Source organism: Pezoporus flaviventris, unplaced genomic scaffold (genome assembly GCF_033815535.1).
Source record: "Pezoporus flaviventris isolate CSIRO_AGI_PZ_B2104156 unplaced genomic scaffold, CSIRO_AGI_Pfla_v1 ptg000045l, whole genome shotgun sequence".
In the NCBI taxonomy this organism is placed as follows: Eukaryota; Metazoa; Chordata; class Aves; order Psittaciformes; family Psittacidae; genus Pezoporus; species Pezoporus flaviventris.
Window position 1 is genome coordinate 27829462 of NW_026892593.1, and position 17520 is coordinate 27846981.

General features: G+C 38.3%; 1 protein-coding gene across 1 annotated transcript in view; it reads right to left on the reverse strand.

Annotated features, from left to right (window-relative positions):
* The window catches only part of NELL2 (neural EGFL like 2), a 153974-nt gene that overhangs the window by 76674 nt on the left and 59780 nt on the right, over positions 1-17520 (reverse strand). Inside the window, exons 10-12 of the mRNA XM_061467792.1 lie at positions 15158-15249; positions 12259-12361; positions 9140-9268 (exon numbers count right to left, since the gene is read on the reverse strand). Coding sequence (XP_061323776.1) covers positions 9140-9268; positions 12259-12361; positions 15158-15249 — 324 coding nt within the window. The remainder of the gene's footprint in view (positions 1-9139; positions 9269-12258; positions 12362-15157; positions 15250-17520) is intronic.

The window sequence follows — 17520 nt, forward strand, 5'->3', positions numbered from 1 at the left end:
CTTGTCTCTCTACCCGTCTTCAACCCATCTCCTCAACAGCTCCTCCTCCTCAAAAAAAGGGTAGACTACAACATTGATAACCATGATAACCAGCTTATCCATCTGTGAAAGTATTGTTTTGTTTTCCTTTCACCACCAAACACCTTAATTCATCCTCAGATTCTTCCTTCCCAGTTGCTCAAGTGTTTAGCTCATTAAAACTCCCCAGACTATTGGTCCAGTAAGAACGGAGTAAGTAGGCTCTCTCCCACTTCCCTGACCGTATTTCCAAGCTCATATTCTCTCCATACTCTCTTCATTTCCAGCTACAGTGTGGTTTCAGTTCATCAAGTGCTTTAATTTCCACATTATCTTCCTATGCATCTGCTCTTGCCTATACCCTTTCTTATTTCCTGTCTAAGAGGATAAAATATGTCCAGGCACTGGCACAGCCCTCACTCCTTCTCTTCCCACTACTATTTCTAGGCTTTCCATCACTAGGCAAGCCTAGGGTTTAACTACTACTGCTACTCCAGTCAGTCACAAACCAGTCACTGCACTTTTGTTTTGCTTTGCTCTCTTAAATCAAGTTCAGCAGTTTTTCCAACCGACGTATTCCACAAAGGATGTTAGCAACAACTTTACTCAAAATTGTGTATTTGCTCTGAATCTTCTGCACCATTTATTCCAGCTGACTGCACCACCATAGATGTCAGCATCACTCATACCCTCTATAGATAATCTTTGACTTTCTTCTCTTGATATATATATATAGCCCTGTGCCTTTAGTGCTACCAATTACCAATAGCCAGTAAAAGCCTAGTTCCAACAGTAAAATTACCGAGTGGTCATATGTATATGATCTACTTCTGAAACTGGGGGAGGTTTAGTTGTTTGTGGGTATTATTTTTGCCTACCTTTCTGCAGTTGTGTATCCCTCCTCCCTGAAAAGAGAAAAGCACTAAAGACTAATGAATCATAACATAGCTAACCTTGTGCACCTACAGCAAGAATACACCCCATGTATTGAGTTAAAACATACAAAAATAACCTCAAGCATATACAAAGAGCAAGGAGAAAAAATAAAATAACCTTCAACCATGTGCTCTCAGAAAAGAATTTGGGCCACTAACAACTCACTGTAGCAATGCATAGGGATGGAAGAGAAAATGGGCAGCTACACGTGTCTATTGATTTTTATTGAATTACTAATGGACCTTAAGAGAAACTGGGTGAGTTGTATTATAAGTGTTAGCACCATTGTAGTTGAGATAATAAGAGGTTGTTATATCTTGACTAGACTCCTAAGCACGAATTAGACTAAAAATAAATTATAATTATTGGATCTTCACACAAGGTGTGTTTTTTCCTTGCCCATAACTAAACTGCATAGGTAACACATACACAGATTATACACATCCTGGTGCTTGTCCCTTCACTTTATTTTAAATCTCTGATCTTTGCTTAAGTTTGTGATTTCTCTGTCCATCTCCTGCAGTCTGAGAGGGGGCTACTGGGACACAAAATACTCTTAAAATAAAAGCAAAGTCACTCAAGGTCTACATTCCTTGACAGAAGCTCTATATAGCTTTGAAAGGATGCAATACAACATTACAGCACTTCAAAAATATCATTTTTTAACAGTACAAAGAGCTGTTTTTATTTCAGCTTGCCCCAGTTTTTGGAAAGGAAGACAGATTGTTGAGATAAAACTGTCCTTGTTAAACATGCAGCAGGAGATACTGTTCAACAGCTACCCATGCAAGTGAGACTCTTGGAGGAAAATAAAATCTTCATCTCAGTCTCATGAAAACATCACTGGACACCACATACATTACGTAGTTTATATATATATATATGTATATATATAAAATATAAATATATATATATATATAAAAAAACTTAGGAAATTTTTTCAAACAAATATTGCTTGCCATCATGTAATGTTTTATTTGGCAAACCGCATCTTCTTACTACTTAATATCTTATAATTAATGCATATGGTAGTGTATACATGATAAAACAAGTAATTATATATAGCTATCTGTCAGACATGAAAGCATCCTGGGGCGCCTTTCCTTAGGCACCAAATAACTAGTGTGATGTACCGGCATACCGAGAATAAAAAGGATGTTGTATATGATTAATTAGTGAATTCTAAAAATCAGGCTTACTGAGACTCCAATTCATGATCCATCCATCCCCCTTCAGCACAGCACTCAGTTAGAAATAGGTCTTCACATTTGAATTGCAAAATAATCTCTTTTTTTTCCCCCCATTTATAACAGCTTCTCATAATTTTGAACTGGGAATGTCAAGAATTTAGAAATACTTGCCACTGTTAGTGTTTTTGTTTTCCCCTATTCTAAAAGGGGAATAAGGAGCATTTATGTTTTTATACAGAAATCAGAAATATGTATCAGATTCTTCTTAGGAAGAGGCAGCACAGATTGTACTGCACATGGGTATTTTAAAAGCCCTTGCTGGAAGACAGATGCACAAATAGTACCTGTAAGCTGTGGTAAGACCCCTGTGGGTGGATTAGACTGCATTTGGGGTTTGAGTAGGAGCAGCACATTCCCGCAAGCTATCCATTAGACTACTGCCTATTCTACAGGAACAAGTACCGGTATCACAACTCAGCTGTCTCTCCAATGGTGCCACACTACTTAGAGGAGCATAACAGATACAGTCACTGTGGCTGCTATTGCTCTGCCGTCTTCATAAAGGAATATTTATTTTAAGTCTGGTTTGGTTTAATGCCAGGCATTTCTGTGTTTTTGTTACAGCTCTTGGGAGCCAGATTCCACATATTGTTAAGGCATCGCACTTCCAGACCGAGGTTTTTAAATTATGAAAGAAACTCAACAAACTGCCTGTAAGTACTTTTTTCAGCACAGTGACAGCACCTAATTCTTTCAGTAGCCCCCTCCCAGCTCCTAGTGAAAACCGAAAAGGAAAGAAAACAAGACCAAAATGAAGACTTTAGTTTCTTTTCTTTTTTGCTTTCAGGTTGCTGACTTAAGCAATTTGCATGAAAAAATTCATCTTAATTTCCCATTTGAACCAAAATGCAACGTATGCTTTTATTGCTGTGGAAAAGGGCTGCTCTTGGTACAATAAAGCATCTCCTGGCAGCACAGAGGAGTTTAAAAGTTTCCAAGAGGAAAATCCCTTTATATGATTAGTTCCAGCTTTTTTTTATCATAGTAACACAACTGTCTGTCCTGGGTATGGGTAGATGATAGAATCAGTGTGAACATACTGCCTGTAGAGGTAATTAATATCAAAGAACACTGAATCACATCCTGCAATTTGGACACCTACAAACTATCCCACTGCTACAGGCGGCCGTACTATCTGTACCCCAGTATGCATTGCACTCTATGAAGTGGTGTCAGGGATACTACTTGCACACTTTAAGTTAGGAATATGCTTCAGTATCTTCCTGTGTAAGCACCATGGCAGAGAAGGCCCACTCTGACAAACTGGCACATTAGAAGTGGCTTGATATTTCTTCCTATTTAGATTTCTCAGTAACATAATGATGGAAATAAGATGACACTGCCTTTGCTGAGAAAAATTATTAATAATTGATACCATATTAATGCCATTTAATATGAATGGTTAATTTTAATATTAATAATGTTTAATTACTTTTTAATAGAGAATTGGAAATAACATTCTGCCCTCCTGGAGTGAAAGTTTTTCTTTCTGCTTGATTAGTTTTTCAACACAACCCAAAAATGACAAAGTAATGACTCAAACACTGCCAGCTGATGGAGATGGAAATCTTCATTTTTTAGCTATATGTGCTACTATTGGCACACCACACTTACAAAAAAGAATTTATGTATGAAAAGAGAAGCTTGGATAACCTTCCCAGTTTCACAAAACTGACAGCACTGCAGAGCTCCTAAGTAGGACTCTCACGCAAAATATATGGTGCATAGCTAGCAAATAGCCCAATACTGGTTATTAAAAACCCAGAGGACTTAATAGAGTAATTTTTAATACTCTGGGATTTATCTCCATTACAGAAGTCTCTATCTCACTTATGCTCTTCTCAATATTACATTTGCTTCAAGAAGAAATATATTGTTGATTACTTGGCCAATATGCTGCAACACATATCCTACTGCAATTTGATTATTACTGCTTCTCTTCTGTAAGAGTTTTCTTAACTGCAATCAGTAGAAATCAGACTTATTCTGAAAATATACTTTACTTTTGTAATCCAGTAGTTAAAAACAAGATTAACAGTAAGATTAACAACAGATGGTACTAACTAGGTAAGTGAAGATGTGCAATGCTTTTATTGCTGGGGAAGAAGGCTGAAGAATGCATTAGTATTTTTACCAGAAGGCAGGGATAAATTAGTAAATCTTTCCAAGCAGAATGCGAATATACAACTCTGAGCTAAGGAAAACCTGATAGGGTCCAACAGAGTGGCACTTCCAGCATGCTTCAGATATCTACTCTGGAAAGAGACAATTCATCCTCTAAGACTGCCTACTTCCTTCTACTGATGATGACTCAAATCAAGCCAGTTTATTCAAAAGCAGATTTATAAACTGTCCCCTCAAGGGACAATCGTCTGCGAAGCTGATGCAATTCTCAAATGTAGATGAAGTCACTCAGTCTTTGGTCTCATTTACGCTGCTGTGCTTGAAAAGGGACAAACATAGCAACAGCAGAGAAACTAGAAGAGTTAGGAGGAAAAAGGGTATATTGGAATGATAATGGTTTCAGAAAAAAACTGTTTAATAATATTATATGGTCCAAAACTGTTAAGATAAGTTAGCTAGGTTGTGTACTGTACAACTAGTATAACTAAATTCCCAAATCAGAAAATAAACATTACGGTCCACACACCATAAGAAATAAATTTGTGATGTGGTTGACCCTGGTCAGCAATTCAGCACCCACCAGTCGCTCACTCACTACCCCCTCCAGTGGGATGGGGAAGAGAATCAAAAGAGCAAAAGTGAGGAAAAACTCATGGGTTGAGATAAAAACTGTTAATAAGTGAAGAGGGAAGGGGGGGGGGGGGGAAGTGATTCAAAGGCAATCACTCTCCAGCTCTCAGCAACACACTGATGTCCAGCAAGTCTTCAAGCAACAGGCACCTTAGAAAAGTACCCTGTTTTTACTGCTGTGCATGATGTTGTATGGTCTGTGATATCCCTTTGCTCAGCTGGGCTCAGTTGTCCCAGCTTTTCCTTCCCAATCTCTTGTCCACCCCCAGCATACTCACTGCAGGGAAGTGAGAAACAGAGATGGCCTTAACACTGTGCAAGCACCGTTCCACAACAGCTAGGACATCCCTGTGTTATCAACATTGTTCTAGTCACAAATCTAAAATATCACAAATCTAAAAATCACAGCACCACACTGGCTGCTATGAAGAAAATTTACTCCACCCCAGCCAAAATCAGTACATGATGTAAAACAGCCTCTGCATCACACAAAACCCTCTTGATAAAGAAACAAATCACCTGTTTTTCTCAGCTCATGTTCAGTCCTGGTGCTTACAAGATTACTGCATTCTTCTGTCTTTTTTCTTGAGCCTACTCTCCTCTCTAATGAGCAATCCTTGGCAACACCTCTGAAGTGAAATCAGAGATAGTCGAGTGCTACTCTTAAATCAGAAAATCAGGCGTCAAACAATCCTTCCAAGTGCAGTCTCCAAAGGGTACAAGTAACACCTCCTTCTCAAACACTTCTTTTGAGGACTGCCAAAAGTGCATGACACTGTGCATGAAAACAGCTTAGGTTCAAGGAACTGAAAAGAACGCCTAAATCTGCCACCAGCAGGCTATTTGGAAACCAACCATATTTTATATATGGGTATATTTCATTCCTCTAGATGTATCAGAATATCTTAGTAGCCAAGAGTAACAAATTCCATCCTTCAAATCTTTTTCAGCATAACTCCACCACAAATGCAGTGGGAGTTGAACACGGTCTGAAATATATCCCAAAGGGTGATAATCAGTTTGTGAGCACTCCAGGTGTTGCTTTGGGCAAAACTAATTACACTTCATCAGAACATCTGGTTTTGTAAAGCGTTGATGTTAGGCTATACACCAAGGATGCTATATTCAAAAGCACCTGCATAATCCATACCTAAATTGCCCACAAGCTATCTCAAACTGCATAATAATCTGAGACAGAAAGTAGGTTTCAAAGTATTTGGAATAAGGCTTACAGCAAATAAACAAAGGAATCCCAATGTTCTAAGTGCTGTTTTTATGCAGTCCTTCAAGGGAAAACTGAAAGTGACATAAATATTAACAAATATTCTTATTATGAAACAGAAAGGTATCCATCATAACAGTATCCAGAGACATCACGCAGCTTTGGGAAAGCACCGGTTCTTTCTAAGACAGAAGCCAAACTCTTCCATCATTCAGATGAAATACATGCAGTTTTTCCAGACCCACACTGAAAGCAGCCTTGAATATTTTTATTTTTGCTCTTCTACCTTATGGAGAAGTTCTGCCAATGGGAGCGTCATTACCTCTGTTTAGTCTTTGAACTCTGACAGTACTGAGGCACAAATTGGGATTGTATTTAGTGAAGTTTGGCTCTAACACAGAATCAAGGCATCCAATTTTGCAAGTGCATCTGAAGTTTGTGAAGTGCAAACATCGAAACAGCTATCATACCCACAGGCTCCAGCCATTACCAAAAGCCTTCTCTGAAAGTCTTTGTGTTAACTCGACATTTCTATGCTTGGCATTGCTCGTAATTAAAGCCACGATACTGGCACAGTGAAGAACAGGTATGTGCTGAGAAAGGCAGGTAGGGACCATTTCAGCCTTTCATGATGAGAGACAGGACTCTGAAAAGACCTGGTGTTACGCTATTGCTATTGTGCCCTTTGCTACTACATTGTTTAATATTGAGGTAAGAGTGTCTTTCCACAGATAAAAAAAAACCCTCAGTGCTCAAAGAGACATTTGGTCTGGAAACAAGGATATAATACTAAATGCACAACTCTGAGGAAACAAGGATATTTCAATTCCTCCCACTCCTGTTCCACAAAAAACAATCCCAAATTTTAATCCCTAACCTTATTTATTTCCCCTCCTTCCAGCATGTCACCTACACACTCAGGGACAGAGAGCCAAGGTCATGTTTGGACCTGTGTATCAAGCATACATAGTTCAAGCACAGTGTCTACTAGCAAAGCTAGGCTGTTTTGCCTGCTGAGTTAGCTTTGCCCTTGGCTGGGAGAACTTCATCTGGCTGGGACCCAATCTCATAAGTTCTGCTCACATGGGCACATCTTGCTAATAGGACTTACTTCTGTTGTCTCCAATGTAAGCAACTGCTCTTGGATCAGGCCTCAAATCATACACATTTTTAAGAGATAATTTAAGGCATCCCAGTATAGTAATATATTACATTATTATTTTTATGTAAATAATGTGTTCCCACCTTTTATTCACTTACACGAGTTTATTGAAAGCACTTAAGCAGATTGATAATTATCACCCAGAAACAATGCCATTTGCCCATATAGAAGTAATGGGGCCAAGAAATCTTCTCAAAAAAATCATTATCCTGAATTCAGGTACTGCACAAACTGGTAAATCTACTCATAATACAAATACATCAGTCTTACATATGATAATCTACTTTGTTCTCATCTAAGTATTTCCTAAGTATTTCATCACCAATGCCAATCAAAAAGATGTGTCTGGTTTTTGCTTATGACATGCCTGGCAAGTTTCACACATAGCAACAGACTCTAATTTGAGTGACATGTAGAACACTAAGAGAGCATAACTTGGTTTTTCTGCTTTCTTTCAGCCCAGTAACAATAGAGCTGAAGAAAAAAACCTTCTTAAAGCACCTGATTTCATCATAAGTCCATTGCTTCTGTGACCCCTTAGAATAGGAAATGGCTGATGAGTTCCCAGAAATGAGATCTGCAACCTAAGTTTTAGCATAGTCTCCAGGAGCTATGGAGTGGCTGATGCTGCAACACAGAACAAGCTATACAGCATGTCCTGATGTCAGATGCCTGCTGGGACATGATGAGGAGCAAGGAATTTGCTTCTGCATGATCTTTAGTTCTCAAAACAGGCTTCCACCAGAAGGCTTGCCACAAAGATTAAGCAGAGATGTAAGTGAATTTGAATTAATTACACACTCCTCTCCTGAAAACAGTCATGAATTCTCAAATCTAAATCTACAGATGATTGTTCTCTCTGACATTAATGTAGCTACTAACTCAAGCCGCAGGCATTAACTTTTATAGAATTCAGCCGCAGGAACAGTCTTGAAATGCCTTGATTCATCCCATTTAATTGTGCATTGCCAGAGAACGATCCACATATAAGACGGAGCTGCAGAGTACCTTAAGACTCTACTCACACATGCTGACTTTTATTTAGCAGGCTAAACCTGAACCAAACTGCTTATTAGTCAAAGGCTATCCTGCTTCCAACACTTAAGCTGCATGGTACGAATGGCCTGATAGTACACTAGTATTACATGTTTGCAGAACCAGGGTTTTCAGGAGGAAGAGCAACAGCTAGCACAAAAGCTAAGAGACTGCACAGAGGACTTTGGTTCTTGCTGCTGGAGTGGGGATATGGGTTTTTTTCCCACAGGATTACGCTAGATTGTAAAGGCACAAACTATAAAGGCTTCTCTTGTGATTAAGTAGCTCGCTGCTCCCTGATACCAAAAGAGCAGCTCAAACAATAAATCATTACTCAGTATGATTAACAACACTAGTGTCTAGTCTATAGCATTTACTTACTTCCCGGGGAGAGAATGGGAAAAGGCAGCCGTGAAAAGAGAAACTAAATGTTATACCTATGTGTTATTCAGGTGGTTGACTTTTAGGTTGCCTGAATATCTGAATACTATGAAAAAAAAATAAAGGGAAAATATTTCCTATAGAAGCATGTTTCTAGTTCAAGACCTGAGCCACACCAACTTGCCACTTTGACATTGATCAGATTTTTAATTTCTGTTCTTTTAAGAACTAAATTGAAAAGAGAATTCTTTTTGTTTATTAATAAGCTGCATACCTAATTCATTGCATTTAAGAGGTCTATCCCTTTGACAATTTATGAATCAATACATTCATCCCATGGTAATTTATACAGAGGAGTTAAGCATCTATACAAGGTATTACCTTCACAGTAAGCATTGTCTTCTCGAAGGGCTCGAAAACCATCTCGGCAGCTGCAGACAGCTCTGTCATCTAGGTTTCGGCAGACCGAATGCTCCATACAGCTATGTCCTTCAGTGCAAAAGTCATGGCCTGTACAGAAACAAATATGATTGAGAGTTAAAAAGAATCCAGGGATTTTAAAACATCCCTGTCAAAGACAGTCCTATCTTTTTCTCAGTTAGGTCAAAGAATACCTTTCCATTGTCCATGAGATATAGAAAAATAAATTGTATCAAGCATGAAACAGATGAAAAGAGTAGTAAAGGCCACAAGAACAGACTGTCTCTAGGTCTTCGATTCAATTTCAAGTTATGGCATTGATCTAAGGCAGCTGAATAGGAGGCTTACTTAAATCCCCTTACTGTCTCCTTGTCACTGTAAAGTACTTTTACAGGACACTTCTTAACATTTTTTATTAATTTTTTTAGGACATTTATAAAAGAGCTCAATAGCTTGGACATTCGGTAGCTCATTTACAAGTGGCATCACTTCTTTTCCTACCACTTTTTGTTCCCAGGTGTATTTATAAAATCCTCCCACATTTAACGGAAAGTCTTTGATTAACATTGCCTTGTTTTGCTTTTCTCTTCCCCTTATCTTTTCCTTTCAAGCTCCACTGACTGAATACTCTTCCCTGATTGCGTCACCCTTTCCATTTCAGAGAAATTTATCTTTAAGATCCCCCCTTATAGCCATCCCTATTTCCTAGTCTCCCCCTTGCATTTTTCATTAGTGTCACCATTTTGAATTGTACCTTAATTACAAATTTTTAAGAATCCAAGTTCTTTTGCAGGCTGGAAAATTTAGATTGAACCTTTCAACTCAGTAGCTGTTCAGGGTTTTTTAATTCCTCCTGTTTGCTCTCATGAGAGCTAATGCTGCTCTGCTGCTGAACACCATTAAATCATCCTTTATTATGCTGAATTCAAGATGGTTGTAGTAACTGACTTGAAGCTTCTGCAATTTCCACATTGGTCTATAAAGTCTCCTTCATTGTTTTCCCAAGAATTTCATTTGTTTAAAGCTTCCTTCTTTAGCTGAAGCATTAGAATTGATCAAGCAGCAGTACTTCACTGTTGTTTTCCAGTAACTATTTTCTTCTCTCAAAACCTCCCACAGGAGAACTGGGGAATGTGGGTCAGGCTTCAGGGGACCATGCCTGGTGTAACAGCAACAGCTCCAGAAGGGAAGCTGGAATAAGAGACCTGTGTTGCAGCCTTACAAAATAAAAAACAAGTATTTGTTGACAGTAAGGATTATTATTTTTATCACTACACCTGGCTTCTGTTTCATGTTTTGCTATGAAAGAGCTTCTATCCCTAACTTCACTGAAGCTATGTTAAATGAGCACTTCAAGGACAACGGCGGAGTCTGCTTGGAGGTCAGGTCAGAGAGATGTTCTGCTCTTGGGCAGCTCATGAACAGTACAAAGCAAGATAAACCAAGCAAAACAAGATAAAAGAAACAGAATAGCCCATAAAGGCAGAATGGTTGAGTACTGAGACCCAGAGACAGTCATGATGCAAATGTCAGAGACCTACAATGATATAAGAGGTTGATTTTATTCTTCCCCTCCTTCCTCCCACTGTGCATTGCCTCCCTGTAACCTAGAGATATATTACCTAGGTAATGTTACTTTAACGTTATAATTCACTGTCACTAACACAATGCTGTTATCTAACATAGGACATTAGGAAGCAAAAAGCTTTGCACTTTCACTAGCGTTAGAGAACCTTCAATACTCACTGATGACAGCAGAAGTGTGTGAGTCAAAAGCAACCTCTGGCCATGGCAACATCTACTCTTTGCTTTATTGTCTTCCTCATTGAAGCCCAAGTTAATAACAAAGCAATAGTCTTATTTTTTGATTTCCTGGCCTGGATTGGTTTGTATCAGATTTTTGCATTAAATAGCTAAGAATATACACGTCATCCAGAAAGGGTTAGGGCATTTTTACTGATTTTTTTTGTTATTCTGAAGATTCTCAACACTTCTGTTTCAGCTGTATTAATAAACAAAATACATGCTACTGAAGAATAGGATACAGCAGCTTCTTCTTTAAAGAATAAGCTCCATGGCTCATATGAGACCAAGCTAGCATGGTTCTGGGAGGATAAAATTGTTCAGAAAGCCTTCATCCAACATACATTAAAATTTTCCAGCTATACTAAGCACCAGAAACAGAATTCTTTTCTCTAAGCCACTGAAGATTTTATACAAATTATCATTTAAAAAAATCCTTTTTGACTGCGATAGACTTCAAAACCTGTCTTCTCTTAAGTTCTTTTCTTCTACTTTATCAATTTGCTTGATGTCATTAACCATACCCTTCATGTTTGCACTGAGTAGCATGGAATAAACTATAGATGCACTTGTCTTTACACCAAAGTATATCTAAAATCAGCCCAAGAGTCTAAGATCTTTTTTCATGCCAGGTATCGATTTATCTTATTTATCTACAGAAGAAACAGAGGTAGCCACTTGAAGATGCAATTGCTCATAGCTTTGAAGATACCAGTATTAGTCCAGATCAAAAGAGTGGGCTCAAGACACAGAGCACCTCCTCCACCTCTCTCCTTTCATAAGGATCAGACTAGGTGCAACACAACACACAAAGGTACACAGCATACAAAAACACTCCCCAAAGGTTCTGCTTCTAGATGCAGACTACAACCCCAAAGAGGTGAACAAGTTACTCCAGTCTTGAAATAGCTGCATAGCACCAAGAGCCATCTCAAAGCATTTCAGAAAGATGTTGGTGAGCATGGATATTTCTCCAATATCATTTTCTTTGGACACTGGAATGCATGAAGGGTAAAAATCACTAATTATGTATATGATTTCTTTGAGTTTTCACCCTTTTTTGGCTAAGATGAAACACATTCTCAGAATCTATGCCATTCAACATTTACAAACAATTTTCAGTTGTCACAATGCAGATGTTATCTATTCAGCTTCCCAAAATTTAGTGATCACCATGTGTAGAAGTGTCCTATTCAAAATGATCAGAAAAAAAGTCTATATAATCAGTAAGAACAGAAAACTACAGTGAGTTCATATATATCCTGCTATTACCTTACCTTTACAGATTTTGCAGCAACTGTGAGATAAGGGGATCTGTTGAGATTCTGGGCAGTTCAAAGCTGTACATCTGTCTTTTGGAATACGCTGCATTTTGTGGTTCTGTTAAATTGAGGTAATCAATTAATGTTGTGAAATATGAAAGAAAGATAAATTATAACTTTAATGGAGTTTTAGCATTATAGCGTACAAACAAAAAACTGCCTATGCCAAACTTCAGGTGCCTTTGAAAGCCATTTGACAGGACAATGTCACACAGTAAAAGCATCAGGTACTCTCCTATACTCAAACCTTTTCAAGCAAGCAGAAGTGTGGCAATGGCTCTTGTTTTCTTATCTTAGATGCCAAGCAATTTGCCTCAGAAGTTTCTCTTGAAATTATGCTTGACAGAGTAACTATGGCTTCTAAGAAACTGAAGCAGCAGATTCCACTATCAAGGGTGCTCATAATGAATACTCTAAAGTAGCTGTTATTTATATAGCAAGTAAAATCAATCTTGAATATCTCTGATCTTCACACTGTGGTAGTAACACTGAAGGAAACCAGCACTGATTTCCTGATAGGAAAGAGAGGGCTTCTCAGCTAAGTTTGGATCAGGCATCTGGAAATGTCCAAGGCCCTGAGAATATCTTCAGGCAGTTGGAGCAGGTCACACACAACCATTTCAGCATGACCACAGGAAATGCCTGCCTTAGCAATCCAGATACTGCAGATGTACCACCTTTAGGCTCCCTCGGGCCCTAATTAATGTGTCTTGCAGTGCTCTAGTCATGCTATGGCAAAGACAGAACACAAGGCAAACAACAGCATGCTCCTTAGAGGCATCTGCCTTAAAATCAGAAATCTGGTTACAATATGAGCTCACTGAACTCATGACCCTATTATTTCTGCATGCAAGAAAAGTGCCTAAAATCATGCATATGCCGTTGCATGGGTTATTACTATTATGGAGCTACCATTTAATTTCAAATCCTCTTTTTAAGCATGAAATATAAAGATGAATCACAAACACAATGGCCAGTACCAAAATTACTGCTCAAACTTAACCTTAAACAATTTTGACAAAGAAAGCAACCTTAACCTGGTAATACTGAACCAACCACAGATGTGTTGTACACCAGGACAAGCAAAAGCCAGCAATCCCACAAAATAAATAATTAAAAAAAAATCCTTTGATAGAAATAATATTAATTGTAGTAGTCTAAATTGCATTTAATTCTTTTACACATTCTAATAGATAATTTTTTATTTACTTGTTCAGTAATAGTCAAGCAGAAAAGCGCATGCCTATAGGGAGGCACAACTGCAGCAGTGAAACAAAACAAAAATTCTGTTTGGAATTACATGCAGACAAAAAGGAGAAATTCCCTGCACTGCCTTGATAACATCATTATAAGCCTTCACGCATTAAATCTGTATTTGTGCCTTTCCTATTAAGTTTCTTTTCAGCTGGACTCACTAATTAAATCCTTTTATGGGAACTCCAGCAGTAATAAAATAGTGCCCACCTACGACTTAACTGACCAAACACAGTTTAGAGTATGTGGATTTTCTGCTCTGAATTATCATTCATAATGCTGTGCAGCAGCAATTGTATGTACTTCAGTCCTTGAAAAAGCAGCATTTGAATCTGCCAAAGTTGCTGCTTAATATTTCTACCAGGACAGTCAGCCTGCCCATCAGCAAATTACAATCAACAAAATACGGAGTAGCACAGCCAACAGAGGCAGTTTGTTCATACAGTATTGCACTTGCCAGCCGCAAAAAACACAAGGAAACATCACATAATATTTGATCCCTTCTAACGCAAACAATTCTGTGATTACATTCATGATTCTATAAGTTCTGATGGTTGTTAATTGTATTTTAATTCATCGTAATTGTTAATCCATTGACTAACCATAGAATTCATGTCCCAGGTGTCATGTTGAAAATACAAGCTCACAGTCCTGGGAAGCATACAACCCAAAGTTATTTCTGGTCATCTTTTCCTTTCTCAAAAGGGTTTTAAAGCACCTACTCCAGGTATAAAGCTCACAAAGATTAAAATCAGCAGCAGTAAGACAACAGTCTACTTTGCGTCTATTTTATGAAACACACTTTTTCATAACTGTATGAAAATTTTTTGAGATTTCCAGGAATTGGGAATAGATAGAGGCAGCATGGCCAGAGGAGCCAGCTCTATCTGTGACCTAGAAATGCACATTCAGGTTTCCAACTCCATAGCATGCGGTTCCCTAACCAGAGGGAATTCCTCCCCATCCCTCCACCAGAGGGGCAACATAAGACCCACTGCAACAGTCTGTTTAATTGTCAACCCACAGCCATTCCTGGGGTATATTTTCTCCTTAAAGTGCATTAGTGCCCTGAAACGCAATTCGGGTCATGCAGCTGGACAAGACTGACTCAGCATCAGGCATCTGTCCACAAATAAAACAACAGCCCTTTTCCACTTTCATCACTAGAAATACCAGACACCTGGTGTGCCAGCTCTCTTCCTTCTTTTTCATCTAGCTTTTCCTGTAAGAATTGTCCTGAATTCCAAATTAAGCCCTCATCACATTCATGCTTCTCCCTTATCTAAGCACTAACATTGCACATGGGTCAATGGAAACATAAGGTAGTCTGAGTTTTTTTATTACTGATGATGTAGACAATACCTAAGGAGGAAAGAATGCAGCTTGATTGTCAAGCTGCCTAATCAAAGCTTACAGCTATGCAAAGTAAACTTGGTTGCAAAATCTGATGTGGAACACAGTAAGACAAAATAAACGCAGGACCTCTTAGATGATTTTCTGCTGCCATTTCCTAAGGTAGACCTGTCTGAATTTCAACAGTTTCTTTCAGGGACTTTCTAACATGCAAGATTTTTATTTTCTTTAACATCAACAGTCTTACCTTGCACTCAAACAGAACACAGTCCCCTGAGCTTGAATACACAGTTTCTCTTTGTCCTTCAAAGTAGGTTCTGCCTTCAAATATGCACACGGCTTCAGTAAAAAAAAAACAGAACAATTTTGTGAGAAAGTGTTAGCGCTCTGCGTATAGAACTGATGCATTTTCTTAAAGATAACTGCATTTCAAAATGAAAACATTGAATCAGCTGCAAGAATATTCTAAACCCACCTGCAGGACTCGATGTCACAAGAAAAAAAAGTCAGAGGAGAAAAAAAAAACCTCAGAAGAACCAAAAAGCACACGTATGGTGTACAGATAGCTACTGAGAGAACAGAAACTGTCCTAGGTCACGCCAAGGAAGCCAAGACTGCCTGCAACACAGCTCAGGGCAAAAAGTCAAATGGAGCTGTGAGAGCAGTGCAAGTGGCATTAATAGATAATGAGTTTCTTGAAGAAGAATGTTGCATGACAACGGGTGCTCACATATTTATTAGTCATCACAGTCCTTTGATGTTTCATCACCCTACATAGTTATTTAAACATTACATGTTTGCATCTTATCCCAGTTATTTACCATTACCTGCTAAAGTATAAAGTTTACGAAGTTTATTGTACAGAAACTGACCTTCAGTGACTATCTTCCCCCAACAGAAGTAGTATCAAGTCTCCAATGATCAAATGACACAGTGACCCTCTTAGGATCAGTGTTTGTTATACCACAACCTGGCCTGGTGCCACTCCTGTGCCCTGCCAGTACCAGTCTTTCAGCAGCATGCCAACTCATCTCATATTGGACTGCTCACTGAAGTTCCTATGCGGTATTTAAGGGTTACATAAAATATCTTCCAGCAAACTTTGTTTTAAATGAGTCCGTTACTGCAATTACATTATGCAAAGTATGAAGGCTAAGTAATGTCACTGCTAGGTACAGAAAATCAGATGTCTCTTGCTTAGGACACAGTCAAGGCTCATCAAATAAGCATAATCATGAAACACCAAGAGTAGGTTACCGCTTTTCAAGTTCTAGATTACATGTTAGAGATCTAATTTGCTAATCATTTATTTGGAGATGTAAATCAATTATTCTACAATTCATCCACAGAGAGATTTCTCGACTCTGCTTAAACAGACTACAATCTGTAGATAATTTTAAAATACCTAAAAGTACAAGAGTTGTCATTGTGTGACCTATATTAATTACCATCGCTGCTCTTATTTTCAATTCTCCTTTACTTTTTAGCATGCAGCATCTTGCTTTTACAAACTCCTTGTTACTTTGTCAGCATGTAAATGTCAACTCTTGGAACTGATGTTGAAAAAGACTTGATGGGCACAGTGACAAAGAAGGTTTTTTTATTCAAATTCCAAATATGAGTTATCATATATTATAAAATAGAAAGTATTTTGTGTGATATAAGGCTGCAGAGCACTTTCAAGCAGTAATATCACAGTACGTTGCAACGCTCCGAAACCTATGAATGTCAGAGTTTGCAGTCAGAGATAATAAAGTACAGAAAAGAGCCACAGAAGAGAGCCCTAGGGCTAACAGAAGGAGGAAGTTTGTACATCATCCACGAAGAAAGGTCAGAAAGAGTCAGAAAAGCTCAATACAGACTCTATCCACTCCCAGAAAACAAGCTCTTCTAGAAGGATGTGAAAAAAATCCTATATAAATCTTTACTGAGGACCAGCAGATCTGGAATTCACACAGGATGAGACAATCATGCAGTCATATATGTCACCTCCTTTGTATTACAGGCCACAACCCTAAACTGAAATACTCATATATTAAGCCCTTTCTTTTGCCTCATACATTTCAAGCTTCCAAGAACAACTACATGTGACAGGAAAAAATGAAGTATAGCAATGCTTTAGGATACACAATGGCAATGGACTGATAACACATCCTCATGTTTCCAACAGGCAGACCACACCTCTTCGCAGGAAAGGCAAAAACCAACAAAATTGCTTTCATCTTGTCTAGGAAGAAAACACTCTCCTGAAGCAAAACCACTCTTAACATATGAATAAGACCACCTAGGCATCTTAAAAATTATATATAGCTATACTATCTCAAAGCATAATCCACTGAATCCAGTCTGCTCATCAATGGCGACAAACCTCTGATTCTTCAGAGAAACTTAAAAAATAATGTACACAGAAAAAAACATCAAAAGAATACATCCAGCCTAGTGTGAAATCATGCAGTTATTTCTTGATTCCACCAACAGCTTTCGGAAGTCTTGGCATATACAATTCTTGCAATGTGGTGATGCAGTAATGCAGACACTTGCTGTCAGCAAGAAAATCAACTCCTCTCCATGAAGCCTTGGAAACAATAAAAAATTACAGATTCCAGGGCT